Source organism: Sycon ciliatum, chromosome 1, assembly GCF_964019385.1.
Source record: "Sycon ciliatum chromosome 1, ocSycCili1.1, whole genome shotgun sequence".
NCBI classification, from domain to species: Eukaryota; Metazoa; Porifera; class Calcarea; order Leucosolenida; family Sycettidae; genus Sycon; species Sycon ciliatum.
Genome location: NC_088643.1, coordinates 92,130,792 through 92,158,529, shown reverse-complemented (window position 1 = coordinate 92,158,529; position 27,738 = coordinate 92,130,792). Strand labels below are relative to the sequence as shown.

Genomic DNA, 27,738 nt, shown 5'->3' with positions numbered 1-27,738 from the left:
AGAAGTTTTAGGATGGCATCTCTCTGTAGAACTTGTTCGTGACATCTCAATGAAACCTTCGTAACATGACGCTTCAGCTGATTCTGTTTATTGCCATCTGAACACTCATATCTCTCTGGATCTGAATCTCGAAGTTATGGGCACCCAGTGGGCGAGTTTTAGTGGAAATATTACGACTCCTTTGCCACTTGTGTGGAAATTGTGACATCCTATGCCAGATCTCCCCATCAAACCATACTTGTAAGTGCATGATTCTGAGTTACGGATATTTCCAAGTTGTGGGCAGTGTCTGGTCCCGGACCGCCCGGATAAGAAAAATAAGAGTGGGTACGGGCAAATAAATTTGAAGACAGTAAAAAAACCTGGATGTGGACAAGAAACTCTTCCCCAAACAAAGGTTGTCTGAGACAAAACCAATGGGATAATAAAAATAACTACGTATAAAAAGGGCTTCTCAACATGATAGCTTAAAAAAAGCTCAAAGTAATACAAGGAACTTTTCAAACACTTTTTAACTTCAATAAACTCCAATAAAATTATATTATGTAAAGACCATGCAAGAGAGTATCTTGTAATTCAACATGAGTATCATAATCATCTAACGTGGACAGTACGAACAAGACAACAACTACTTCAGACGCACAAACACATGTACGGGGCAGTGACTGGAGTTCCTGGTAACACAGTTCGACATCTTGGTCAGTGAGCATGGAAATCAAACTGTCCCTGTATGCTGCTGATCAATGAATAGCGACACACCTATATGTGCAAAGACAACAAGCACAACAGGAATTTTTTTTATCTATCCCTCATTCAATCCACCCTGGAATACAGCAGCAATGTATACGTCCACACTCTCCGCGTTGAGGAATACAATGACGCTGCATGATAAAATGAAGGCAGTGTGTCGCACAGCTCGCCCATAGAAAAAAATAGCAGCTGCTTGCCCTTGGTCATGGACTCTTGCCACTACACTCAAACGCCTCATATCCGGACGCCTCAGATACGGGCACGTCTCTCTACCGGGCACCTTCAGCTTGAGGGCCTATAGCACAAATGCTTCGAATTTGGGGTTTTTGAACTTTTTTCCGTGTGTGGAAGTGCTTATGTTTCACTGCCAACCTATGTAATGCACACATTTTTATCAATGGGTTCCCTTTGTATCCTCAACATGTGCAATACGTGCCAAATAAACTTCTTCAAAAAATGATATGATACATGGTAGATGAGTTATCCTGAGATACGGGCAAATCTGAGATACGGGCAGTGCCCGGTCCCAAGGTGCCCGGATAAGAGACGTCCGAGTGTACTAGTACTATGATACAAGAGTGACGCATGGCTATGCCACCCTCCACACATGCAATGCACCACAATGTCATGTATCTATCAATACTATGCCTCAAGTGCAGACTGTCACTGAAGTACTATAACCTGACCTGCCTGGTAGCGGTACTTGCTTTGTTTTCCTCCCTGTTCCTTTCTTGGCTGAGCTTTGTTTTCCTCCCTGTTCCTTTCTTTCCACTGTTTTCTTGTTTTCTTTTGTACTTTCACCATGGCTGGTTATCGCCCTCATCTCTGGGGTTGCTCCCCACATTAGCAATGCGTGCACATGCTACGAGATTGAGTTTAATAATAATAATAAACTCACCGGAAGTAGACGAACGTATTCCTTGCGAATATACACCAGTAGCAAAACGAGTCCGCAGACGTGTAGGATTACGAAGAGATCGTAAAGCGTTCCGAAATAAATCAAACATTGATCGACTGCAGATGAACATAAGCAGTAAGGAACACACTCAGCACAATCGTACTGGTAGCAGCAGCACTACTGCCATCATCACCACTACCGCCAGAACACACGCGCACAAATATGTACGTACCCCCCCCCCCCACCCCCCCCCCCCTCCCCCATCCCACACACATGCGCACAGATATGCATATGCACGTGAACACATGCAATCACTCGTAAAAACCCTTTCGTTTTACAATCTTCGTATAGGTATGACGATGGAGTGATGAGTGACATGAGATGAGCAGATTGAGCACTGGCTGACTATGTGACATTTGATGAACAAGAAGTCTGTACCACCGGCCCCTACCGTCTGAATATTCAATTGACGGTGTGCCAATGGCTAGTTGGCCCACAGGGGAGACTTTCACATAGTACTATAAAGTGGGAATTACTGCTCTAGTTTTAGTTATACTCCGAAGTATATATACACAGAGGAAGAAGAGTATACCGTGTGTACTGCACACCCACACCCACCCACATGCACACCCACACCCACCCACATGCACACCCACAGACACCACACACACACGCACGTACGCATGCACACGCACGTACGCACGTACGCATGCACACACACACACCACACACACACACACACACACACGCGCGCGCGCACACACTACACATACCTCCATATGAGTTGAGTGTATGTACAGTGACATCAGCCGGCGATGACAGGACCATTGCGGACACCGCCGTGATCTGCACACAGCCAAGAAACCATCAAGCCCATCAGCACAAAAGGCCGCACAGAAAAGATGATAGCGACAGTGATCAACGATGTAGCCATGGGGTATTTTACGATAAGCGACGTACAGTCTACAGCAGGGCGGACACTAGGACCATAGCTATTGCTCACAGAAATAGGTGTATGTTTGTGCATGTGCAGAGAGACTGGAGACCCCTGTTATATCAACATACTTCTCCATATGGAAACACATGACAGCAACAAACACATGCAAACAAAGCAGGGAACACATATGCTATTGCATGCAGTCCAAGATACAAGAGCAAAACAAACTGAGTGTCATGCTAAATTAGAGCTTGCTGCAAAAGCGGCTCGACGACCAGTAGCAATCCACGCTAAGTAAACAGCCATGCAGGCAAGAGTAAGCCGCCATGCAGCAACATACATGTACTGCAATGATAGCATCTACTCTAACCTGAGCGCAGATAGTGGGTGAGTCTTCATCTCCATGTCGTCGCAGGATCAGGAACACAAGACAAAGCACGACCAGGCGTTGCGCCACCAGAACACCTTGACTGGCCCAGACCAGAGGTACTTTCGGAAACCTAACAAGCAACAAAATAGAGCAGCAGGAGCGACAGTGGACAGTAATGATGATACCATTCAGCATAGCATAGTACAGTAGGACATGCGATGAACAGTAAGTACAATGTACAATGTCATGGGCTATAATGGTGTGTGCCAGGCAGGATACAATCCAGCACAATTACTTCTAGTTCATTCCAGTAATTCACAAATGTTACTTCATGGCTTGTACACATCCAACAGATACAGGGGCGTCACAGGGCAGTGGGGAGTGGTACGATCGGGATACGAGGGGGGAATCGGACTTTTCGCCCAAAAAGGCACATTTTAGCACTCTACAGGCGCTCTGGGCGGACCATCCTGGACGAAAAATGGTACAACCATGGTCGTACTGGCCGTACCATGGGTGACGCCCCTGAGATAGATGGATGTGTACAGGTTATTGAAGCAGCAAGTGAAAATCCAATCCCAGCCTTCCCGCACACGAGAATCTTTCAATTTCTAGCGATGCAGATTTCCATTGCCCCTGATTGTGATCATACATCCTTTGTACAACTGCACATGGATGTCAAGTGACGGTCAATCTCATGGCTCACAAAAAAAGCAGAGTTGCTTTCACTACATGTACACAGGCCAGTGTTGGTACTAGTAGTGCTAGGGTCTACACAGTCCCAGCCAGGAGCTGTTTCATCCATGCTGTGGTTGGAATCACATGCTGCTACCACTGTAGGACCAAGGTTAGTAAATTTTATAGTGCCTCTGTTCCATACTCTTGGCAATGTTTAAACTAAACAATGAATTTACTTACTGTGGCTCTACTTTAGAATAACTTTAAAACTGAAGAGAGAAGAAAGTTACTTACTTCACTTCAATCAGCACCACCAGGACTATTTGTGCAAGCAGCAGGAATGCCGAAATAAAGTTGACTGTATGGCACCGCTATAGACAACAACAGAACAATAGAACAATAGAACAATAGAACAACAACAACAACAGTAAGCAAAAGAAAGGATAAGGATATAGAATATCATCCACAAGACCAAGCCTATCCATCACACACAACTACAGCACAGGGTGCGATACATTTGAAACACTTCACTCATCTCGTCCTCAAGCAGACAAAAGGGAGGGAGAGAGAAGATGGGGCCATGCAGCCTACCTCAAAGCAGCCAGATTGCTGGAAACTCTTGTTGATCCGAGCAATGGCTAAGATGGACAAACACAAAAGACAAGGGTACGAATACAGGTTACAAAACAAGGAGAAGTACATAGAGTTCACCAACACAGCACAGTGTCATATCACAACACTAACAATGTGCTGGTACATGGTATACGTTATACCGTACTGGCAATATATGTTGCCGCGTAACGCGTAACGCAGGGGGGTGCGGCGTTACGCGCGACCAGGCTAGTGCGACAAATTTTTGTTGAGTTCGTAACGCGCGTCCGGCGGGGTGCGGCGATCTTTTTTTTTTGAAAAGAAAAAATGATGCGGCAAAAGCAAAAAAATGATGCGGCAAAAGCAAAAAAGTGATGCGGCAATAGCAAAAAAAGGACTGCGGCAATATAGAAACCTGTGTAACGGCTCCTGTGCGACTTTGCATGTAACGCCCTGCGTGCGGCAAACATGTGCCAATGTAACGCTTCATGGCCTCACTGCGGCAACATATATTGCCAGTACGGTACTTGACTGCAGAATGGACACTATTATTATTATACGCACGTCCGCGTTTACGTCAACAGTAAGTCCACGTATTCGCATGTGCCAGAAGACAGGCAGAGTGGGCAGGGAGGAAAACAAAAATAAATAAAAGTAAAAAATAAATGTAAGACAGCAGGCGATAGGCACATAACTCATGTTCGATGATAGGTGCTCAATGCACGGGATCTATTCGAAAGATCAAAAAATAAAACAAGAATAACAGACAACGACGATAGGTTTGTGTCGATGGTAAGTGCTAAATGCACGGGATCTGTACAATGCCTCTGTCCCATCCGTTAGTTACTGAGTACATCCTGGCACAGCTCGCGCCACGCAGGCCTGTCAGCGGCGATGGCCCGCAGGTGTTCTGCTGACAGAATGGACACTAATAAATTAAAATAATCCTTCCAAGACAGGGATGGCTGGAACAAGGGCAGTATGCTATAATATGTAGTGCAAAACATACTAACACAAGTAGCACAGCAGTCACCGGCAAATCAGATGAGGCATTCGCACCATTACTCTTTATATACGGTACATTGGTGATATGAGCAGAAGCGAGCAAATAAGAACTTATCATCTAGCTTTCTAGGCGGTCAGAGCAGTGACAGAAGTACACACACACACACACACACACACACACACACACACACACACACACACACACACACACACACACACACACACACACACACACACACACACACACACACTGTACTGTATTGACAGCTACCCTAACGGGTCATGCCGCCCTCCACCCAAGCATGGGTATGATGAGGGGCAGTGGCAACAAAAACAAAAACAGCAAGCAGAGAGAGATAGCAGGAGAAAGACAGCGATAGTAGTACATCTGGTGTGCGACGTATAGAAAAGAGAGATGACAAGAGATACGCACAAAAAGGAAACAATAATTATTTGAACCTGTATTATTGCAGTTCCGAAACAATCAACCAGGTGATGGAGTGTGGGCACCCGAAGTCCCACCTGGACTCCACTGGAAGAACATTCCATGCAGGGATATCAGCGATAGGCCAAGCGTTGAAAAACAGCCATGAGGACACATCGTCTAGAAGTCCACCGCGCTCGAACTGAAATTGCAGGATCAAACAATTTCCCACGCGTCGTCAGGCAGCGTAACTCTTCTCCCTTCATCACCATCCATCTCCAGCAACCGTCTCCACTCACAGCTCATGCCTCTGCCACCACTGTACTCCGAGCTTCGCAGTTTGAAACCATTTCGGGGGTCAGCTACACCACCGCGAATGGAGAGACGAGGACGACAACGGTCGTGACAGAAAAGACACTGCCCCCCCCCCCCCCCCCACACACACACGCACACACACACACACACACGCACCTGGCCTGGTGTACAGCTGCCAAATGCTTGGCCACACCGCCCCCGAGACAGGGGAGAGTAGAAGAGAGAGAAACACACACACACACACACACGCACACAAATGACACCACAACAACACGTGCAACTGACCAATTCTGCGGTAGATACGCTCATGCTGGAAGGCCAGTGCCACAAGAAATATCTAAGAAACAAGAAACAAGAGACAAGAGACATAGCCATGGATATGTATATCATTCAGCTTTGACACTACTGTGAATACACTCATACAATGAGCTAAGTGTATATTGAATGAAATTGAAGACATCACTGCAGCTGTACTTACGGTTGATAAATATGGTGGTAAAGACACACCTGGCAATATGGCGGTAAACACACGCCTGCCCACAGGTGGGCAGGCGTGTGTTTACCGCCATATTGCCAGGTGTGTCTTTACCACCATATTTATAAACCATAAGTACAGCTGCAGTGATGTCTTCAATTTCATTCTCTCGAGTCAAGCTCCGTATGAAGACATCCAAGAAGAAGATTGCCTGATGAGTCCAGCGGGGACGAAACGTACGTCGCAATCGAGCTATGCCGTTGCTGTGTCATCATCTATGTGCCATGCGCTACTTGATGTACCAGCCTGTTATGCCGGATACCGCCAGCCACGCATCGGCCAGGCGCCAGGCGCGAACTGATGGTGGTGGTGGTGAGAAGGAGAGCTCTGTGCCAGAACTTTGCAGCCTAGAGAGCGTGTGTGGGCAGGCGTGTGTTTACCGCCATATTGCCAGGTGTGTCTTTACCACCATATTTATCAACCATAAGTGTATATTGTGCTGAAGTAAATAGAACAAGGCTCAGTTGGGGATATCTCCCGAATAGAATAAATCGAAGAGCTGGGACAGACATAGTGAAAGAAGAATACAGTCAACTTCGCTTATAACGACACTCGGCCGGGCATCAAAAAGGTGTCCTTATTCGCGAAGTGTCGTTATACCCGATGTCTCATTATATGTGTATTACAGTGGGATGGGACTTTGCTCTGGGCATGGAAATTCTGTCGTTATTCGCGAATTGTCGTTATATCCGCAGTCGTTATAAGCGAAGTTGACTGTAGCAGATTTCTCACCTGGCTAGAGCGAAGAATAGTACCTGACAAAGCACACAAGCACACAAAATGCCATTGGAATATATGGTATTCAAGACACTCTGCACAAGTACATAACATAGTACTTTTCCAACAGCATCATTAATGCATTCCAATCATCCAAACACATAAATAAGTACCCCTGTGACAATGACTTCAGCAGTGCCCGGTGCCATGCACAAAACTGACAGGGCTCAGAAGGCTAAAGCCGGCACTACACCGCTGCTACTACTGCAGTATTTATACATATAAATACCACAGTAGTAGCAGCGGCACACTAACTGTATTCCCTCTATAATAAGCATGGCCTCCAATAGGAGTATGTCTCCAAAAAGGTACACTGCATGCATGCTACTCAGTCTCAGTATCCTTTGAAGTAAATGTAAAGGAGAAAAAGAAAAAGGGTGACTGTCTCCAATAAAAGCACACCCTTCCCGTTTAAAACCAGTCACGTCACCACTCCACAATGCGCTCTTGGCCGGCCGGTTCACTTGCATATTGTGTAACTGGTTTGAAAGCACCAGCCGAGTTTGTCGCTAATTTCTCTTCCCGTCCCTTTCCCTAAAAGAAAATATCTTGCCTCAAGGACTTTGCATTAGACATGTGAAACACCACTCAAGAAGGGGCCTAGTGATGAGACAAACCAGGTTTGACAAAAAAAAGAACATTCTCCAAAAAAGACACCTCCCAGTAAAGGCATAGGTTGGAGGGTTGAAAATAAACTTGAAATAGAAGATGTGTGGTTAAAACTTAAAACGGAAAAGACGAGGTATTTACCAGCGATGAAGTTGATGTGCAGAATATGGTCAGAGGATGGGTCTTGAATATAAACAGCACAGTGTAGAGCAGACCTAGGAACACAACACCAAACACATACCAACGTGTAAGACAGGAGCACAACACCAGACACATACCAAAGTATATGACAGGAAGGAGCACACACCACACGTACAGCAGAGAGAACACCCTCAACACAGACGGCGGGACAAGACTCACTTGTAACTCAAGAGTTTCAAGCAGGAACAAGAGCCAGTCAGGACAGCTCGAATAGAGTGCTGAATGAACCAGCCTGCAGAGTGGTATACATACTATGAAGTGCTGAATGTGCAGGATGCCCCCAGGTACACGATATTGAGCACTCCGTGAACAGTGGAGTTACTCCGCTGTGTGCAGAACAATCTCCCATATACATTAATCTCACGATATCATTCTACTGTTGTGTACATAGAAATCCGGTGGAATGACCGGGGCCGACGTCCTTACTTGCTTAGCGTGTACACACACTGTACCACCGTAACAATGGACCAGCATGCATGCAGCAGTGCTCACGGCTGCAAGGCCAGCGCCCCATGGCCACTTGACTTCCCAACGGATTTCAATGTCCGCAACAGTAGCTCAATCCGAATGCAACACCCACAAACTAAACAACGCTCAGTACTAGTAACTGTCTTACTGGATAGCGGAGAGTAAGAAGAAGAGGATCCAATGCAAATTCGTGATGGCTAGCGGATACGAGCGCTTCCATAATGCGGAGATGCTATGTGAATAACATAATACAACATAAACAACAATAATACAATGAAGTCCAGTCAATTAGCATAATCGCTTTATTCAAAGTGCATTTCAGGACGGCCCTATATCAGTATGGAATTGTGTATTTTGGCATTCAGACACAATGCCTGCCCTGTACTTTGGGGGTTCAGTGGAAAACAACCGTTTTTCTGACACTCACTGTTTGTCTTCTTGTCTACTACAAAACCTTAATATGAATTCTCGTAGTGGGGTGCAAAGGAATTTAGAGACTAAACACATGTATTTGAACATTTTGGAGTGTACAGTACACCGCCAAATACGGTATTACTGCAAAGCAGCGGAGTCAAATATCCACCAAGACGGCGCAAAAATCAAAATTTCACCAGTTGTAGTCTTCGGGGTGCTGAGTCGAATGGTCTTGGTCCGAGAAAGGTGAGACGCTCCCTTCCTACTTGAATCCCAATCGAACTCGCGCACTTCCACCGAAACTGGGTGACTGCGCCCTACTAGATGGGGATTTAACATGTTTTTCGATTTTGACAGCATGTTACAAGGCGAGGACGCGTAGTGCTCCTGACTACAACCATAACCCGGTTGGCAGAGTCCCGGTCTTGCGACCATTTGAACCTCAGGAGCACTACGCGTCCTCGCCTTGTAACATGCTGTCAAAATCGAAAAACATGTTAAACTACCAAGCAAGGCGTCTGTATATAGATGGGGATTTGTATGCAAAATGTCACTAAAAGCGCCATTTCGTTCTTATAAAAGCATGGATGACCGCGATTGGCCCATATGTTGTAGTCTTTTGGACGCTGAGTCGACTGGTTTTGGTCCGAAAAGGCTGCGATGCAGCGTTCCTCCTTTATTCCCAATCGAACATGGTTGAACAAGCGGTCACGTGCTCCTGCGTACACCAGTCACCTGGTCACCGTGCCTGCAGGGTACAACTTACTAGCCTGTTTGACCTTTTTTGGGTGCAGTCCTGTCACTCGAGTTGAACTCGAGTTGAACCTTGGTGTGAAAGTTGTCGTCTGCTGGCGTGGTGACCAGGTGATTTGGGCACCCAGGAGCACGTGATCGCTTGTTCAACCACGTTCGATTGGGAATAAGGGCCGAACGCTGCATCGCAGCCTTTTCGGACCAAAACCAGTCGACTCAGCGTCCAAAAGACTACAACATATGGGCCAATCGCGGTCATCCGTGCTTTTATAAGAACGAAATGGCGCTTTTAGTGACATTTTGCATACAAATCCCCATCTAGTAGGGCGCAGTCACCCAGTTTCGGTGGAAGTGCGCGAGTTCGATTGGGATTCAAGTAGGAAAGGAGCGTCTCAGCTTTCTCGGACCAAGACCATTCGACTCAGCACCCTGAAGACTACAACTGGTGAAATTTTGATTTTTGCCCCTTTAATACAATCAGCAAAATGTGAAAACAACAATGGACAAAGAACTCAACGGACTCAAATGTAATCCGGGCTTGTTGTTATGACCATGAGCGACTACTACTACCAATCATGCAAACGGCTACTACTACTACTTACCTGCTACATGACACCAGCACAACTATGGTGCACACGAACGTTACCACAGCCAGTACAAAGTGGCAGATACTGGTGGTAGGAGAGTGTAGCCATCCATCTGCACCCAGTGCTGATATGCACATGGACAACAAGAACAAATCGAAGGGTGCAACACTGATCAAAGAGACGGTAGAGAAATATCCTACATGCACAGTAGAATTCGTTCTCTGTTCACATAGTTTTCAGTACAATGCGCAGAGTTTCCTTACAACGACGGCAGAACAAGGTTTTGCTTGCTACTCGAGTTTCATGCTATGTGATTGCCAGGCAAAAAATCTAACATACAACAACATATTTCCATACTTGAACTAAGAGCTGACCTACCTATATTAACATTGCTAACCAGTGTGGACAGTGTGATAGGTTGCATGGAGAAGTCTAACGGTTGTGTACACATACAGAAGGTAGATAAAGTGCAGTTCTGTAGTGTCCACATCTACCCAGCTACAGCAACAAAAACCTGAAAGAGCCAACTTGGCGCGGGAAGTGGCCCTGTGCTAGGTGGACAACACAATACATGTACATGTACATGTCTGCAAATGTACTACTACGGCCACGTGTGGGGAATACAATATGTACATGTCTACAGTGTACTACTATGGAATGTGTGCCGTGGCAATGAAATGCAACAGTGCACATGCTCTAAAGCTTCATGGAACAATGCAATCATCAGGTGACTGCAATGAGGGAAAGCTGTGCTGTGCTTTGCAAGTGCTGACAAGCAGGTAAATGCATCAACCTGTGGTCAGGGTGTTTTTTTTTTAACTGTAGAGCATAATATGCACTGATGACATGTACCTCAAGAAGAAGACAAGAACTAAGCATGAACATCAAACAGTGATACATAAAACACATACTTGCATTGGACGGACACGGCGAGGATAACCTATACCAATCCGGAATGGCCATTCACGATAGCCGCCAACCCGACGATGGTGGCAGAACGGTTTGTTACATTACGCAATGGTGTGCAAATGAAGGCAGCGCATCCAGCCGGGCACTATCTCACTGCAACCTGAACACCAAACAAAGTCAACAATGCAGGATAAGTTAAAGCCGCCATCTTAAACAATATAAACAGCCTTTGCACAGCAATACACAGTGGTAGAAGGTAAGCAGCACCATTCGGCCGTTCACTACACAACACCATCACCACCATAATTCAATGATGCCATCTTCATTTGGTCCGTCGATTCATAGTAGTCGTGGTGACCTGTTCGTGCTGGTGTTCACAAGCATCGTGTGATCTCGTCTGGTTGAAAAGAAAATAATCTACTACTACTGTACCATCACCACCGTTGTGCTCTGTGGCCGACCACATGATACTTCCCACAACAAGAGGTTCCTTCAACAAGAAGCTGTTGTGGGAAGTATATGTGGTCGACCAAATGGTGGTGATGGTGTAGTGTACGCAGACTATACAGTGGTGCTAGATAGGTGCTACAGTGGAGATTGGACATAACGACACTCCTTCAGGAGAAAACAAAATGTCGCTATATTCGATCTGTCGCTAAACCCGATCTTCACATTTAGTATGCAGTATGTACATCAAAATGACAGAAAAGTATTGCAGATATGCACGTGCATAATGCTATAATGCATAATATGGATTACAGATGTGAATGTACAGTCATGTACGTACATTTGTCTTGTATGCATAGTTCAAGCCAAAAGTCCAAAAGTCATGCATAGCAATTACACCGCTGCACTCTGCAATGACCAGCACGCGCGGAGTGACCCAGAGGTCCATGCATGTGACACCGACATGTCCCAAGCATGCCACTCCGCCTGATACAAGAGGAAAGTCGTTATATTCGATGCATTTTCAGATCTTTGGGCACCAAAAAAGTGTCAGTAAATTCGATCTGTCGTTATTTTCGAGGTCGTTATACCTGATCTATAATGTAGAGAAAGGACTTGCTAAACGACTTGGGCAACAGAATTTCGTCGCTAAACTCGATTTGTCGTTATATCCAACCTCCACTGTAGATATAATCAAATCCTTGGAACTGAGCATGTGTTTACATTGACCTGCAGTACCGTGTCCTCGTGAAGTGGGTTAGAGTTCCTATTTCCCGCGACTATGGGATTGCTTTGCGTTTACTGTATACATGGAACGTTTTGCTTGAAGTTTCTGGTTTCGTGCCCGGTCTCAAACTGATGTCTAAAATTCTAAATACTTGCAGTAGAGCCGTCTCGACAGGTATGTGTCCGTGCAACTAACATTTCTGTGGTACTTTTGTTGAGGCTGTAGTCGGCTGATCAAAGAGGCCCAATGATAGCATTCGGTACTCCATGTACTATCCAACCCTCTTACCATCCTAGTACGATGTACTAGTACACAGTACAGTACAGTACATGTTCGTGATTGTACACATTCTACTGTCATAATCATTTAATAAGATTCATTAGTTTCAGCAGATGGACAGAGAAGCATGAATAGAGTGGAAGCGCAACATTATACTGAAGTAAAATTTTCCAATTGTTGTATGCGGGAGAGGAAAGGGGAAAATATGCGAATAAATTGACATGGCGACATCACCTACGGCCGAAACAAGCTGCAGGGTATCTCTTAAAAAATTCAAATATTAATTGTCAAAATTAAGTTCAGGACTGTTTAGATCCAGGGCAAAAAGAACAGGGGGAGATTTTCGAGTCCTACCTTTGAGGGTAGATTGCCGCGTTCTATCGAAACAGATTTGCTGGGTCCTTCTGGGATGTCTTACTTTATTTCTATTCTTCTTCGATTCAAACACTTCCCACACAACACAGATAACTGATAAGAACAGAGATCAGGATCATAGACATAGGAGTCAGGAGCCTGAGGAGGTCACCAGGTCACTGATGCACTGACATACTGTCGTACACGGTACAGCTGTATGAGTAGTACTAGTAGATGTACTCACGATCACGAGGCTCGAGGCCTGCTAGCTACTTACTGCCTTAGTCTTAGTACTCATAGTACTAGTAGCTACATGCGAAGGAACGTCACCATGGTCACGCAAATCCTGGTGAAAATCACGTGAGCGGTCGATCATTTCGAACAAGTCTTTCACAATCATGCATTTTTCACACTAGCCAAAATAATTGTCTACATTTTCTAGTATCTCTTTTATCTCTCTCTAAACGAAATTAGATCAGTGTTTTTGGGATCATTGTGGTTCTTTACTGGTCGCGTCCAGTGGACGCCTTGTGACTGCGATGGCAGCCCAAACGCACGTGTTTAAAACTATCAATGGCTATACAACTTGGCGCAACTCTCATATGAGATACAATTTGTCAGTCATTCATATGTTCCCTTACCCTGTGCAGAAAGTGATCTATTCGAGAGAACGAGTATATATTAAGGGCAAGCCACAACCAAGGTTCTTCCCTGGAGCAGTACCTCAGAGAGTGAGACACTTGGCGATCGAGGGCTATCCTGTTCCAACAACAATCCCCAGAACACTACTTGAAGTTCCTGACGATGACCGGTTTCACATCTTGATGCAAAGGTAAACAATATTTTTTCGTGCTCGTGGTTCTGCGTAATGTCATGTAGGACTATGGGAAAACTCACTGGGAAAGTGTAAATATATATCATGTTCAGAACTAGCAGATCCGAACACACAGCCATAGCATAATGGCGCATGCTGGGGCGCGTCTGTCTACAGGTGTCAGGCGGGCACCTACCCTCACATTCACACATGTCCACATGTGCATGCATGCATGTCTTTCTTGTACACCTCAGAGCCAATCTTGATTTCACTATAAGGCTCGGGTACTTTGCAAAGACAGACAGCTGTTGGAACTTCTCAGCCCTGAGTTTCTACGGGTTGTAGCAGGAGTCTCTTTGGCGGTGGATATTTTACTGCTCATTGATCGAAAGGATCCTGCTCCGCATGCGTAACTGCATGGTATTTTGGTAACCATCTTACCCCAATCTCACCCGCTGGGTGAAAACGGTTCAGAGGCAATCGTCGAATTGGTTGTGTATGCTTGTGTCATCTCCTGGTATTTTGCTACTCACTGGTCATAACTAAACTTTTCGTTCTGTGAAAAATATCGATAATGCCGGATGCCCCCTAATATGATTAATCTTAGCAGAACCTCAGCTTATAAGTACGGGTCATTGTGGAATATTTAATCCTAGAGGGTGGTGGCGTTCCCACGGCGGATGCGGAAAACTCGGCTTCCAGCCGAGTCTCACGCGAACCGTGAAATTTATTAATTATTTAATTTATTTTGAAAAATATCAATTGTGCACTCATAACCATGTATAAACAATTAAAATGAAACAATTCCAGAACGTTTTCGTGTGACCATCATCAGTGGAACATCGTCACATACTAGTAGTAAGAATCACTAAAACAACCAGTTATATAGCTAGAGTAATATGAAAAGAAGCGTGAGAATGCAGCACAGCTAGCGGTTATGCATAACGCGTGTAGTGTGAACCTTTGCAGTGTATCTGAGAATGGTAGCAGTAGATGAATGTGGCAGCTGTGAGTGCGTGTGAACAAAATATATATTCGCACACGTGACCCTGTTCTATGCAAGCAAAAAGAAAATGTTGTAGCACTCACACTTTTTAAATGATACGCACTCACCAGTTTTTGTTCACACGCACTCACAGCTGCCACATTCATCTACTGCTACCATTCTCAGATACACTGCAAAGGTTCACACTACACGCGTTATGCATAACCGCTAGCTGTGCTGCATTCTCACGCTTCTTTTCATATTACTCTAGCTATATAACTGGTTGTTTTAGTGATTCTTACTATGTGACGATGTTCCACTGATGATGGTCACACGAAAACGTTCTGGAATTGTTTCATTTTAATTGTTTATACATGGTTATGAGTGCACAATTGATATTTTTCATTGCTATTTTACGACTGTTGTCTCCTCGTCGGTTATTTAATTTATTTTATTGTGGAATAAGATACTTGAAGTAATACGTAGAGATTAGCGGTGGAGAGAAAGGATGGAAAAGAGGAAGCATATCATGTAACAGCTGAAATGAGCTGATCATCAAAAAGGGCAAAATTGAGGAAAGATATTTTAAATATAGCTATGAATAGGATGAAGGCCGCAGGCATCACGCAACTACGTTACTTGTTTTACATGTATGTGTATTTTATAACAATAATATTGAAACCCAGAATCGATTTTCTCGTTCCTATCATCAGTGGAGGGAAATACGGTATTTCAGAGAGAGACAGCGACTAGGACAGAGACAGACAGAGAGAAAGAAAGAAATGGAGTGTGTGTGTGTGTGTGTGTGTGTGTGAGACAGAGACAGAGACAGAGACAGACAGAGGGAGGGAGGGAGGGAGGGAGAGAGAGAGAGAGAGAGAGAGAGAGAGAGAGAGAGAGAGAGAGAGAGAGAGAGAGAGAGAGAGAGAGAGAGAGAGAGAGAGAGAGAGAGAGAGAGAGAGAACAACAACGGTGATAGAGTATTCCAGTATACGGGGAGCACACTCAACCACTACAACTTTTGCTTTCACTTCGGTGGTTGCTGGTTTCTTGCCTGAAGCTTCTCTGGGCTACAATAATATTGTTTTTAGCCGGGCCTATAGCCCATCCTCAGATTAACCAGTGTACATGACTTTATAGGGCAAGATTTAGAGAAGTTAGAACTCGTTTTTCTATCTGTTGTCTTGTTTTCTTTACTTGCAGAGAAAGGAAAATCCGCGAGAAGATGAAGGAAATGCCTATGGCAATTGCACAGTACAAGCAAGAGCGGCAGCAACAAGCTGTAGAGAGACAGGAACGCAAGGAAGAAAGAGCAAGGAAACTGGCTGAGTTCATGGAAGCAGAAAAGGCAGCTATCTTGGCTGGAAAGAGACAAAAATAAACAAGTCACACAGAAGTTTAGTGTTCCTTTGAAAGTTTTGTTGGCCAGGGCGTTGAGTGTGTGTGTGTGTGTGTGTGTGTGTGTGTGTGTGTGTGTGTGTGTGTGTGTGTGTTTGTGCGCTGGGCATGTGCTACATGTGGCATTATATGTGTGTTTGTGTGTGTACTACAGTTGCGCTTGCTGAAATCCGACCCAAAGTGCAAAGCTGGTGCCCTGAACACGTTCCGATTACATCATTGTATTTGTACATGTGTACGTTCAGCCGCATTCGTGCCACTTCCAGGGCGTCAAGGCCGTGCTAGTTGAGGGCGCCAAACATGCACTCTGGGTCGGATTTCAGCGAGCGCAACTGTACTTGCAAATATTACCTTCACTGGGAGCAGGGGTAAATGCAGTTGGATCTTGGCACAGACTTTAGGGATCTCAGTGGGTGCTGGGCGTTGGGTTGCTCAATAGCCAATTGAGTCACCTTTCCAAGATTCCTTTGAATCTCTCTCCTCTCCTCCGGGAGACCAACGTGCGCAGTTTCTGCCAGTGAGCAAGATGAGTACAAGTGTGTGTGTGTGTGTGTGTATGTGTGTGTGTGGTGTGTGTGTGTGTGGTGAACAGCGAGGGAGCGTCTCCAGTTCAAATTCTGCTGTGTGTGCGGCGAAAGGTATCGCAGGCAGCAGATTCTGCAGCGGCATTAGGCCGGATGTTCTGCCACGAAGCTGTGATGCTACCCCTTTGTTTCCCTCCTCATGAGGGCAGCTTAGCAGTCGCATGCCAAGGTCAAGGTGTGTTTGTATATGTGTGTGTGTGTGTGTGTGGTTGGGGGGGGGGGGGGGGGGTGTTCTTGCCACCTTAGTAGCAAGGGGAAACACATCCTAGTAACTAATATTGTTAGTAACTGACAATGCTGAGTTCCGTGCTAGTTTTTATCACTCCCTTAGTATTGACTCACATCGATTTTTGCCATACCTAAGCAGTCAAATATTCCTGCATATTTGACTCCTTAGGGCTATATTGACCGCTTATATTTGACTCCTTTTTAGCGGTTGAACACATGCTTTGGTTAGTCGTGATAAATCGAATACCGGTATGGACTTCGTACTTGGTCAGTATAGTATAGGAAATATAAAAAAAAAACCTCGGCTTTTATATATATATAGGCCTATATTGACCTCGTACTCAGTCAATACTTTAATTTAGATACTTAGTATAGCTTTGTTAACATCGACCATCAGTATTAGCAAGAGTACATACATGTAACCCCGATCTGCTAGGCTATGTACTCTTGGTATTAGGTTGTCTTTCGGGTGTAAATTTGTTGCCGGTGTATGCGCTGTTGATGATTGTCAGCTATGTGGATCTACATGATGATACTTTTGATTTTTACGACTCTCTGGTGAAGGTATAAGACTGGGAATAAATACGCAACATGATTTGATTGTTTATTCTCTTACAACTACAAACCAGGGAATGATATCCAAACCGTTCGGGCGCCACTCCCTGCTACATTGCCATTGTATTCACAAATGCTACGGTCAAAATATGGGAGAGAATAGGCCATATCAAGAGTGCATAAACTGTTTATGGACTCTTGGCCATATGCCATGGCCAAGAGGACAGTCATAACCCCCATGGGGTAATGTACTCTTTTTGGTAATACCAAGGCAATTGCGCAAGAGTGCATATGTACTCTTGCTTATACTAAGTTATAGTAGGTCTTGGTTATACTGGATGGAAGTCCTAAAATAATAATGACTCCTAATCCTACCCATATTTTTACCACTGCCTTATACGTCATCATGACACATTCGTCCTTTCAAACTCAAAATCAGTACAATGTATGTACGTGGACTCTGGCTCCGTACCGTGGAGCCGGAGGATCTACATTTTTGATTAAACATCGAAAGTTTTTCATCGAAAGTAGTGAGGTTTTGCATTCCGAATTTCGGTTCCGCGCTCTTCGGTCATTTGTCGAACATCAAAATGCCGAATTTTCGCACCAACGTTTGTTTTGCAAGTCGAAAATGATGTGTTTTCATTTCGTGAGCCCCAGCATCAGCAACGTCCTGTCCCGTGCTCCCTTTCTTGCTGATTCCAACGAACTTTGATCGCCCAAAGAGTCGAGGGCCAAACCTGCCTCCTCAGTCGCCTCAGAAACACCAACTCCATGGCCAAGTCAAATTTTATGCGTATCGCCATCGTCCTTTCAGCCACACAGATGACGGTGAGGACACTCCAGGCGATAGAGAGTAGACAGGCAGTGGAGAGGAGCAATCAGAGGTAGCTGGCGATGCTGATGTCGCCCAAGACGCCTGCGAAGCGATGCCGAGATAAGAAACCTCATTGAATAAATCACGCGCTAGCGCTCTTCTACAAGAAAATTCATCCGAAAAATATTTTCGGCAAAGTGAGCTTTTTCCGAACAAACATGCCGAATCTTCGTGTGCATTTTCGACCTCGCTCCCGCGTGCCGAATCTTTTTGCCGAATTTCGGAATGCAAAACCTCACTAGTGTTTTTTACAAACACTACATCAAGAGTTCATATGAACTCTTGACTACATATTTATATACACTACAGTCAATCTACTGTATATTGCACTGGGGTTGGTGGGATATCTTCATGAACATGGTTGAATGAAACAGATCGTGGTTTAGTATGGGTAATATTACTCTCTCTGTGGACCAGCCACATTAGAATTTGAAAAGGAACTTTCCAACGTTCGTGTATGGCTGCCACGAAGCAACAAATCGTGTTGGTCGTGATTGCAGCAGTGATCGCCTTTTATTTCTATCCGGAAACGTCTCAAAACGTGCTGCAAGATGACTTGCTGGTAGCTTTGAACAACAGTCACCTGAATGAATCGGATGTGATCACTGGACTGCTCGCCTCAGGTTAGATACGCACTTTTACATGTGGAGCCATGAGCTGAGCCACAGTTGAAATTGTACATTGCATACTACATTTTAGTACTGTAATATTCTCTTGAAAAGTCTGTCACTGTGTATTCGAAATAGCTGATGCATGATTCGAGAGCTCATGGTAAAAGGGAATAATCTGCCATCCTACACAATTAGGACCAGTCGGAGCAACTTATCTGCCATCCTCATGATCCTATAATAGCAAGCGTACACAACCCCCACAGGCCAGGGCGTCGGAACTGGTACGTGCGTCGGGTGCGTCTTTAAACAATAATTTTATCTTTATTTTTTGTAAAATAGCAATAAAGATCAATTGTTCTCTCATAACAACAGGAAAAATGTAATTTTACGACTATTGTCTCCTCGTCGATTATTTTAATTTTTGAAGCAATACAAATTATAAAATACGGTTATTTGGGCCCAATTCTTCAAAACTTTCCCCCGCCTGTTCATAACCGCACCAATGTAGAATACCTTCCCTGCCCCAACAGTGTGCAGCTCATGCATACAGTGTTGCCCCAACACAATTTCAAGTTGTCATTTTTTATGATGCAATGCTCCTCACACGAGTATTTACGTCTGTACTGTACTGGGTGTCAACACGCCATACATGTACGTGTTTCCTAGCACTGCTTTGTACCGGATCAAATGGAGATTTGTCCATCGCTGGTCTAGAATATGTCCGATAATACGTGTACAGTGCGCATTGCACCGTAAAAATGACGTCAACTTGAAATTTTGAGGGGACGGCACTGATAGTGGTGTCGCACACTCTTGTGGGATACGCACTCTTGATAATAGTGAAAGTAGAAAGAAGTCCGCTTTCCACAGCAGAGAGACCATGTGTTGTATCTGTTGAGACTGAGCAATGGAGCCACTGTGCTAAGCTGGGATCCTGGCTGGACAATCTGACACCGATTGGACAAGTACGACATGAGCCACTGGAGCGCTGTTCCAGTGACGCTCACACTGAAGAGACCTTGGACTAATTGCTGGTGGTTTACGTTGTCGAATGGCTTCGACATATCCAGGAGAATTACACCCGTGAACACGCGGTAATCTCTTGAAGCCAGGATTCTGTTGACCATCAATACAAGGGCATCCTCCGTAGAATGTCCTGTTCGAAATATGAATTGTGTGCTGGACAGAAAACCAGCCATATCGACGAGTGCCTTCTGCACCATCTTCTCGAGCAGCTTCGAGAGAATTGGGATCAGGGACACAGGATGAAAATTGTTGGCGACAGATGTATCGCCAGCCTTGTGCAATGGGGCGACATACGCATGCTTGAAGCCAGTGTACAGTGCTGGAGGTCAGGGACGCATTGACAAGTGCTGCAAGGGATGGTGCTAGCGGGTCAGCACGGCACTTTAGGAGCAAGCCTGGGATCCCCTCACTGCCTGTTGCTTTGCATGGGTCGATGCGCTGCAACACCCGTTCAGCATCGCAGATACGCACATGTTGGAGTGAGGTCAGGGCAGAACAAGGCTGTGGACCCTGAGGCATAGAGAGCACTGAAGGTCGAGAATTATCAGAGACTACTTTGCCATAACGTAGACGCAACATGTTCTATGTCGTATGTCGGCTGGATTGAGTGTGTCTTGCGTCCAGTCCCAGTATTCAGGACTGACCACAACTTGCATGGGTTCTGACAAAGATCTTAGCACTGACTTTGAAAGTACTGATTTCGTTTCCGCCTGTTTGCATTTGCAGCAGCCGAGCGAGCACGTCTACATGCTGCGTGAGGTTCAGTGTTTGCTTTGTCAGCAAGCCACTTTCAATGCAGGCGACGCTTCTGCTGGTTGACCTTGTCCAGTTCCCTGTCAGACCACCGAGGATGGAGCTTCCATCTCTTAATCTTGCATTGCTGCAGTGGTGCATGTTCTTCTCTCTATTTCTACGGCTAGGCTGGTCAGTGTCTGTACTATGCTCAAGAGCGAGTGCAGAATCCCTGGGAGGGAGCAAAGCAGTTTTGTTTGGCCCTCGCGTGACAACTCGCCCGTGGAGATAGTTTCTGTCTGGGCTTGCCAACTACTGCTGCTACCTATACAGTCAACTTCGCTTATAACGAAACTCGGCGCGGCATCAGAAAAGTGTCGTTATTCACAAAGTGTCGTTATATCCGAAGTCTCATTATATGTATTACAATTGGATGGGACTTTGCTCTGGGCACGGAAATTCTGTCGTTATTCGCGAATTGTCGTTATATCCGCAGTCGATATTAGCGAAGTTGACTGTACACTATATCTACTGAAGCCTCGTATACGGGCAAAAAGAAAATGATTGTGAAATCAATAGTGATAAAAACACCAACACGAAGGAAAGAGCAAGCAGAACACAATGCCGTTGATCCGTCTAAACAGCAACTACTTACTACTACAACTACTGCTGAGACCAACTACTGCTGAGACAAACTACTGCTGAGACCAACTATTGCTGAGACCAACTACTGCTGAGACCAACTACTACTGAGACCAACTACTGCTGAGACCAACTACTGCTGAGACCAATTACTGAGACCAACTACTGCTGAGACCAACTACTTCTGAGACATATCCACTAGTACCTCTAGACCGGCCTGATGCCGACTGGGCTATCCGAAAAGCGAAAATTCACGAGCCCCGAAACACACGCTGCCCTCACTTTATTGCATTGTGGGCAATTGCCAATTGCCAGCTACTGCACCAGACAGCATGTACAGTATTCAGCCACCCTGCAGTACGCTGCACGATCATTGGGGGGTACAACAGGAACTTGTCTTGTGTATTGTGGCAATGGCAACGTCCGCTTATAGGCTTTTATTTCTGCTACACCTGGCCGGACGGTGTGGGGTGTGGGGTGCCTGGTACAGTAGTCAGGTGTGGGGTGTGGGGTGCCTGGTACAGTAGTCAGGTGTGGGGTGTGGGGTGCCTGGTACTGTAGTCAGGTGTGGGGTGTGGGGTGTGGGGCGCCTGGTACTGTAGTCAGGTAAGTAACATGACACTGATCAATACTCGTATGGTTATTCTACTGTAGTCCACTGGGTAAGTTGGGAATCTGTTACTTTACCAAGGCTACAGTCATTCACTTACTAGTGCCTGTATGTGTAGTAGTGTGTACTTTGCTGATGTGCTTTCTGTGTGTTGGAATACGAATTTGGTGTCCCCAGGCGTTCAGAATCGGCATGACGTGGTACGCTTGAAGAAGGAAATAGCCTGGTGGTTCTTGGAGAACAACCCTGCCCGTTCCGATGCCATCACCAAACTTTGTAAATCCACCAAGGTGAGAGTGAAGTGTGGATGGTAGCTGCGAGTGGAAGCTTGGTGCTATACACTTGGTCATGTAACAATGCACACTGTGTTGCAAGAATGAAGTACATGTATTAGACTCATCTGTAGAGGAGTAACAAGACGACCAAATTGTACGAATAAGGAAACAGACGAACAAGAACCAAGAATCTGTCTGTGTATGCGTAATCATGCATGCATGCAGTACTGTACAGGAGCGATATATTACTGTACATGAGTGACATCATACGTGCATACATTACTGTACGGAACATGAGTGACACCATGCGTGCATACCACGCATACAATGTATGCACGCATGGTGTCACTCATGTTCCGTCATATTACTGCACGCGAGTGACATATTAAGATGTGACAATTGGTATATCACGAGACCTTCACCATTTTCTGCTCGCCTAACTCTACTATTGCTATTAGTATAGTAACTTGGAACCGAGGAACTCTGATGCATCCTGAGCCCCCTCTTGTGTGCATTGAAGGTGGCGACACCCTAAACAAGGGGAGAGCAAGCACACTGGGCACCATCTTCTATGCGTAGTGTAGTTTGGTTATAACTGGCGGGTGGAAGTGGAACAGATCTTTCCCAAGGCATGTTGTACGACTAGTTGGTTTTGATTTGTGATTGCATGTGCGTGCATGTGCACATGTATGTGTATGTGTGTCGTGTGTGTGTGTATGTCTGTGTGTGTGTGTGTGTACTTGCACGCACATGTGTGTGCATGTGCGGGTGTGCTTTGATACCCAGGCTGCGTTAGAGTTTGAAGGCTGGTTGGTGTCACGTGGGATTCCTGTGGATGTGTGTCTGGTGTGTTTACATCAGCATGGCATTCATAATGCGGAAGACTTTGCAAACACCACTGCCAGTCAGTGGAGACATTTGTTTCTTGACATGCAGGCACACAATCCAAGTTGTGAAGTGTAAGTTTGCCTTGTTATGCCAATATTGGTAGTAGTGTGTTTGCTTTATTTAGCTGGGAAGGGGTTCATTCTACATAATAATGTGCTGCCTGTGACTATGATTGACTTGTATTGGTTTGTGTGAACTGGAACCTGTGTTCATTCCCAGTCTCAAAGGTGCTATATGGAGTATGAAATTGCTCTTGTCTGCTATTCTGGAGTTTGGACGTTGGTGGTGGTGGTGGCAGGGGTGGTGATTCGGTGGTTCTGGAGCGACCAGATTTAGAGCTTGTATCCGTGTCAATGTTCACTAGTCTTTCTTCTTTACTTTAGCCCTTGAATATGGTGCATTTTGATATCCTTGACATGCCGTGTCTTGAATATAGTGCATTTTGATATCCTTGATATGCAGTTTTATTTTTTTTATTTTCCACAAGTTCTTCCGGATAAGGGGTGTTCTATTTCTGTATGCCATTCAGGTTTTTGTCAATGTACAAATCTGTCCGTACGCTTATTATGTTATTATGGGCTAGAGACACAGTGTGGACTAGTGTGGACTGCAGCCATGTTTTAGAACTGGTTTGGTTCTCTGGTTTTGAGCTAGTTCATGCGGAGTTTTGGGGCGTTTGTGCGGTTACTGTAGGCGCAGCATCTATGTTTTGGAGCTGCGCTATAGATGTGCATTTATGATAGTAGAGTGCCGTGAATCCCCATGATGGGTTTTTTCTGTTTGTGTGCTGCAGCCTTGTGGATCTAGTAAAGCAGGAGCGCCCACATGTATTTGAGGAAGAGGAGCTACTTGTTTTCGAGGCCGAGCGTGCCTATTCCATTTCCCTTGCGTCCATGTTCTTCTCTCTATTTCTATGTGAGTTGTTACATGACTTACAATGTAACTTTGTCCATGTGTGAGCAGGGACACAGCCATACACCAAACGCATGTACATGTGTGAGCAGGGGCACAGCCATATACCAAACACATGTACATGTGTGAGCAGGGACACAGCCATACACCAAACACATGTTCGTGGGTTTTTGCATTTTTGTCATCTGCTTTCTTGCAAGGATTGGCACCAAAGACCGACACTGGTTAGCAAGGAAAGTATTCTATTCATGCCAGCTCGATGTGGGGTAGTGTGAAACACTGTCAGGTGCTGGGCTGTAAAGAAGTGATAGGCGGGCTTTTCTTTCACCCAACTGGCCAGTTGTGTAAGGTGCGAGAAACAAGATGTGTGAGGATTTCCATGCCACTCCTAGTATCCTCTACACTCCCTGCTTTATCATCTTGTCATCTGCAAGTACTCATGTGCATCAACATGCAGCAGGCTCAAATTGTCATACTTCCAATTGCCACCTTGTGTAGCCGCTACTCAGCACACAGAGCAACAGACCCTCCTTTCACTTCTTTATCTTGTCATCTGCAAGTACTCATGTACATCAACATGCAGCAGGCTCAAATTGTCATACTTCCAATTGCCACCTTGTGTAGCCGCTACTCAGCACACAGGGCAACAGACCCTCCTTTCACTTCTTTATCGTCCAGCAGTATGTTTTGCGTCACCTTGCTCGCACCTCTCACTGGAATAAATAGAGTAGTTTCCATGAGTGGTCGTTGTCAGTTACTTCATGATTGCTTCTGTAGGGAGTTCCGAGTAGCAATCGCTTGCAATGGCAACTTCATGGCCTATTTCCTCTCCGGTGCTCTGTGTACTAGGTGCTATACCAGTAGTGGTAACCGTTATCCTAGATCTGTGTGTATCAGCCGGCTATTATTTTGAACACATGCACTTGTTTGACTCGTTTGACTTGTCGAATGCATCTCTGCCAGTAGTTTACAGCTTCGCAGAAACGCTTCTATCGTTTTTATTAGAGGTCTCAACGTCCCCGCTATTGTATGACGCGTTCGCCTTATTCCCCGATATGATGCCAGCAGTTACCAAGGTTGCCACCGTCATCATGGACCTGTGTATAGCAACTGGTTGGTACATGGCTGCAAGTACATGACTGCATGTACCGTAAAATCCCGCCAGAGCGCCCCTACCTCCTCGATGCTTCGGGTGCGGATGGGCGAGTCCTACTTGCCGCGTTCAGTACTGTACATGAAAAAGTACTCACCCTACGAAAACTGTTCGTGCATCTCGTACACCGACCAAAGGTCAAGAGCCAAGAGTCGTACAGACCCGTCAAAACTCAGGGTTTGTGCGACCCCTGGTCAAGAGGGTGGGCACTGTTGCGTACATTTCCAATGGGGTCGAGCACGCGTCTGCAGTACAGTACGGCATCACAGACTGTGACAGAGTCATACGAGGATCACGTCCCTGACAAGAAGTCAGGGAGGGGAGGATGGGAGAGACGGGGCGCTCTGGCGGGATTTTACGGTACTTGTTAAACATAAGACTCAGTAACTTTTGAAGTAATAATTGCTGGCCATGTTGGTATAGAGAATTGTTTTTGAGAATGTTTGAAACTAGCCGGTGAAATTTGAATGCGATAGTATTATTATGCACCCCAACAACTGATTTATGGATTTATACTCCACCTTTGTGCCAGGCAGGCATAATGGGATGGTCCACGACCATGATTGAGAAACAGAGGGTACCAGGTTCAAGTGATTTCAATCTTTGAGCACTTTGTGGTGGGTCTGATCTACTCACCTCCCACCGCTTAGGATCTGCATCTGCGCCTTAATCCTAGAGGGTGGTGGCATTCCTGCGGACGCGAAAAACTCGGCTTCCAGCCGAGTCTCACGCGAACCGTTGTTTTGTCAACAGCAGTCGAACCAATGGAGCAACTTCATTTATTGCGTCATTGACTAGTTATTCAGCTGGTGGCTTCAGGCATCGCCTCCGAGCCCACCATAAGGTAGCCTCGATTTCCTGGGCGTATACGAGGGCACGGGCGTTATTTTGGAACCGGGCGTATACTTGGAATAGGGATAGCAGTAAGTATTGGGTATCAGTACCTGTACATGTACTGGTGTTGCCGGTATACCTGGGCGTATACATGGGCATGGGCGTTATTTTGAAACAAAAGTGTTGACTTCCCCTGACCGGGCGTGTACACGGAGGGTGGGCGTATACAGGGGCTTTTACGGTACTGTAGCTCCAATGTACAAATTCGTTGTACTTTTATCTCTGGCTAAGCATGATCGCGTCGGTGAGTCTGATAGCCGCAATATGCTGATGGATCGTCGAGTTACACACTCTTGGTTGTGTACTCTTGATTGTAGTAGATTGAGTGGGTGGCTTCATCTCTTGCCTTTTCCGTCTTTTTGTGTTGTGCTGCAGGGCTCTGGAGTTTCTTCTTCTATGGTTGCGCTTGTGAGTAATTATATTAATAATTAATTTGATCATCTGATCAATAAAATTAATCATGGTGGTGACGGGTGGAGGATATAGTAAAGTTATCATTTGATCACTTTGCCTGGCACTGGCATCTGCTAAATATCCACCTTGTCCGTCTCCTAGCCGGTAGTCATACACTTGGTCCTCTGTTGGAAAGTGTTAACTCTCCAGTGCCGGAGCAGCTCCCTTTTCCAGTTTGTGTTCATTACGTTGTACTCATTGTAACCCCATGCCTTTGCTTTACCGTCTTGTTTGCCTAGATCTGCTATTGGCAACCGCATGGGCGGCCATTGTTTTGGTCACTGCCTGGGGTTTGAGGAAGCAACAGCGTCGCTCTGCAGTGGAGCTTGCAAAGTTCACGGCAGCCACATTCTTTGTCGCCTTCCTCCCGTTCTTCCTCCCCCTCTCTTTGTGTGACATCATTTCTAAGGCGGTAGGTACATGGAGTGTTGTGTGCATGTATAGGTACTCGTACTCGTAACTGCTACATGTTCTGCATTTCTCACTTGGCTGTTGCTATGTTACCAGTTTATCTACGGAACATGCAAACAAACATGTCAACATGATCATAGTCTCAAAATAGCAATGAATCTGTCCCCTTGGAAAAACGCGATGCCGCGGCAAATTTCGCGGAAATCACGGAATCCACACTTTTGCCCGCGGAATTTGAATTTTTAGGGTAAATTAGTAAAATGACTACTCAGTAAACAGCAGAAAAACTACTTTGCGATGTGTTTGAGCACATTGCTCTTGCCAGTGTAGGCGGGTGTAGATCTCTCCAAGATTCTTCACTCTCATTCAGTTGGTGACTGCAAAGGATAGTGTGAAAGGTGCTCCTTCATGCAAGTAGTTGTCATGTCCTCTACAAGGAGGGTGAAAAACTTGCAGAAAGTGCCGCAGATTTTTAATTTTACCCCGGAAAATGCCGCAGAACCCCCCGCTTTTCCCCCCGCGGAATTTTGAATTCTTGGCCGCGTTTTTCCAAAGGGACAGATGAATAGGATGATTTCCGCCGACATCACTACACGTCATCGAAATCATGAAGGTTTTCCAAAATCTATGATTAATTATACATTCTATAGTGTGTGCGGAGA

General features: G+C 45.5%; 2 protein-coding genes and 1 long non-coding RNA gene across 4 annotated transcripts in view; 2 read left to right on the top strand and 1 right to left on the bottom strand.

Annotated features, from left to right (window-relative positions):
• Nucleotides 1-72: 72 nt before the first annotated feature.
• LOC135806491 (uncharacterized) lies at nucleotides 73-13,185 on the bottom strand. Its single transcript, XM_065320681.1, has 13 exons — nucleotides 13,029-13,185; nucleotides 11,224-11,381; nucleotides 10,328-10,436; nucleotides 8,707-8,790; nucleotides 8,031-8,104; nucleotides 7,236-7,258; nucleotides 6,254-6,305; nucleotides 4,225-4,271; nucleotides 3,928-4,004; nucleotides 2,956-3,085; nucleotides 2,422-2,494; nucleotides 1,649-1,764; nucleotides 73-759 (listed from the first exon to the last, which is right to left on the bottom strand). The coding sequence occupies exons 2-13, from the start codon at nucleotides 11,273-11,275 to the stop codon at nucleotides 700-702; spliced, it is 897 nt and encodes a 298-aa protein (XP_065176753.1). The 5' UTR covers nucleotides 11,276-11,381; nucleotides 13,029-13,185; the 3' UTR covers nucleotides 73-699.
• Nucleotides 13,186-13,427: 242 nt separating this feature from the next.
• Nucleotides 13,428-16,223, top strand: LOC135807168 (uncharacterized). Its single transcript, XR_010551495.1, has 2 exons — nucleotides 13,428-13,860; nucleotides 16,031-16,223. It is a non-coding gene; the product is annotated as an uncharacterized LOC135807168 (long non-coding RNA).
• A 2,566-nt stretch (nucleotides 16,224-18,789) lies between these two features.
• LOC135806499 (apoptosis-resistant E3 ubiquitin protein ligase 1-like) overlaps nucleotides 18,790-27,738 on the top strand; it is a 30,352-nt gene continuing 21,403 nt past the window's right edge. The window contains exons 1-6 of one of the 2 annotated variants that reach the window (XM_065320687.1): nucleotides 18,790-19,092; nucleotides 22,268-22,380; nucleotides 23,152-23,324; nucleotides 24,047-24,168; nucleotides 26,588-26,620; nucleotides 26,905-27,077. In XM_065320687.1, coding sequence (XP_065176759.1) covers nucleotides 18,927-19,092; nucleotides 22,268-22,380; nucleotides 23,152-23,324; nucleotides 24,047-24,168; nucleotides 26,588-26,620; nucleotides 26,905-27,077 — 780 coding nt within the window. In that variant the 5' untranslated portion in view covers nucleotides 18,790-18,926. Of the gene's footprint in view, nucleotides 19,093-22,267; nucleotides 22,381-23,151; nucleotides 23,325-24,046; nucleotides 24,169-24,646; nucleotides 25,279-26,587; nucleotides 26,621-26,904; nucleotides 27,078-27,738 lie in introns of those variants that run through there. The other variant, XM_065320688.1, reaches the window with a different exon arrangement.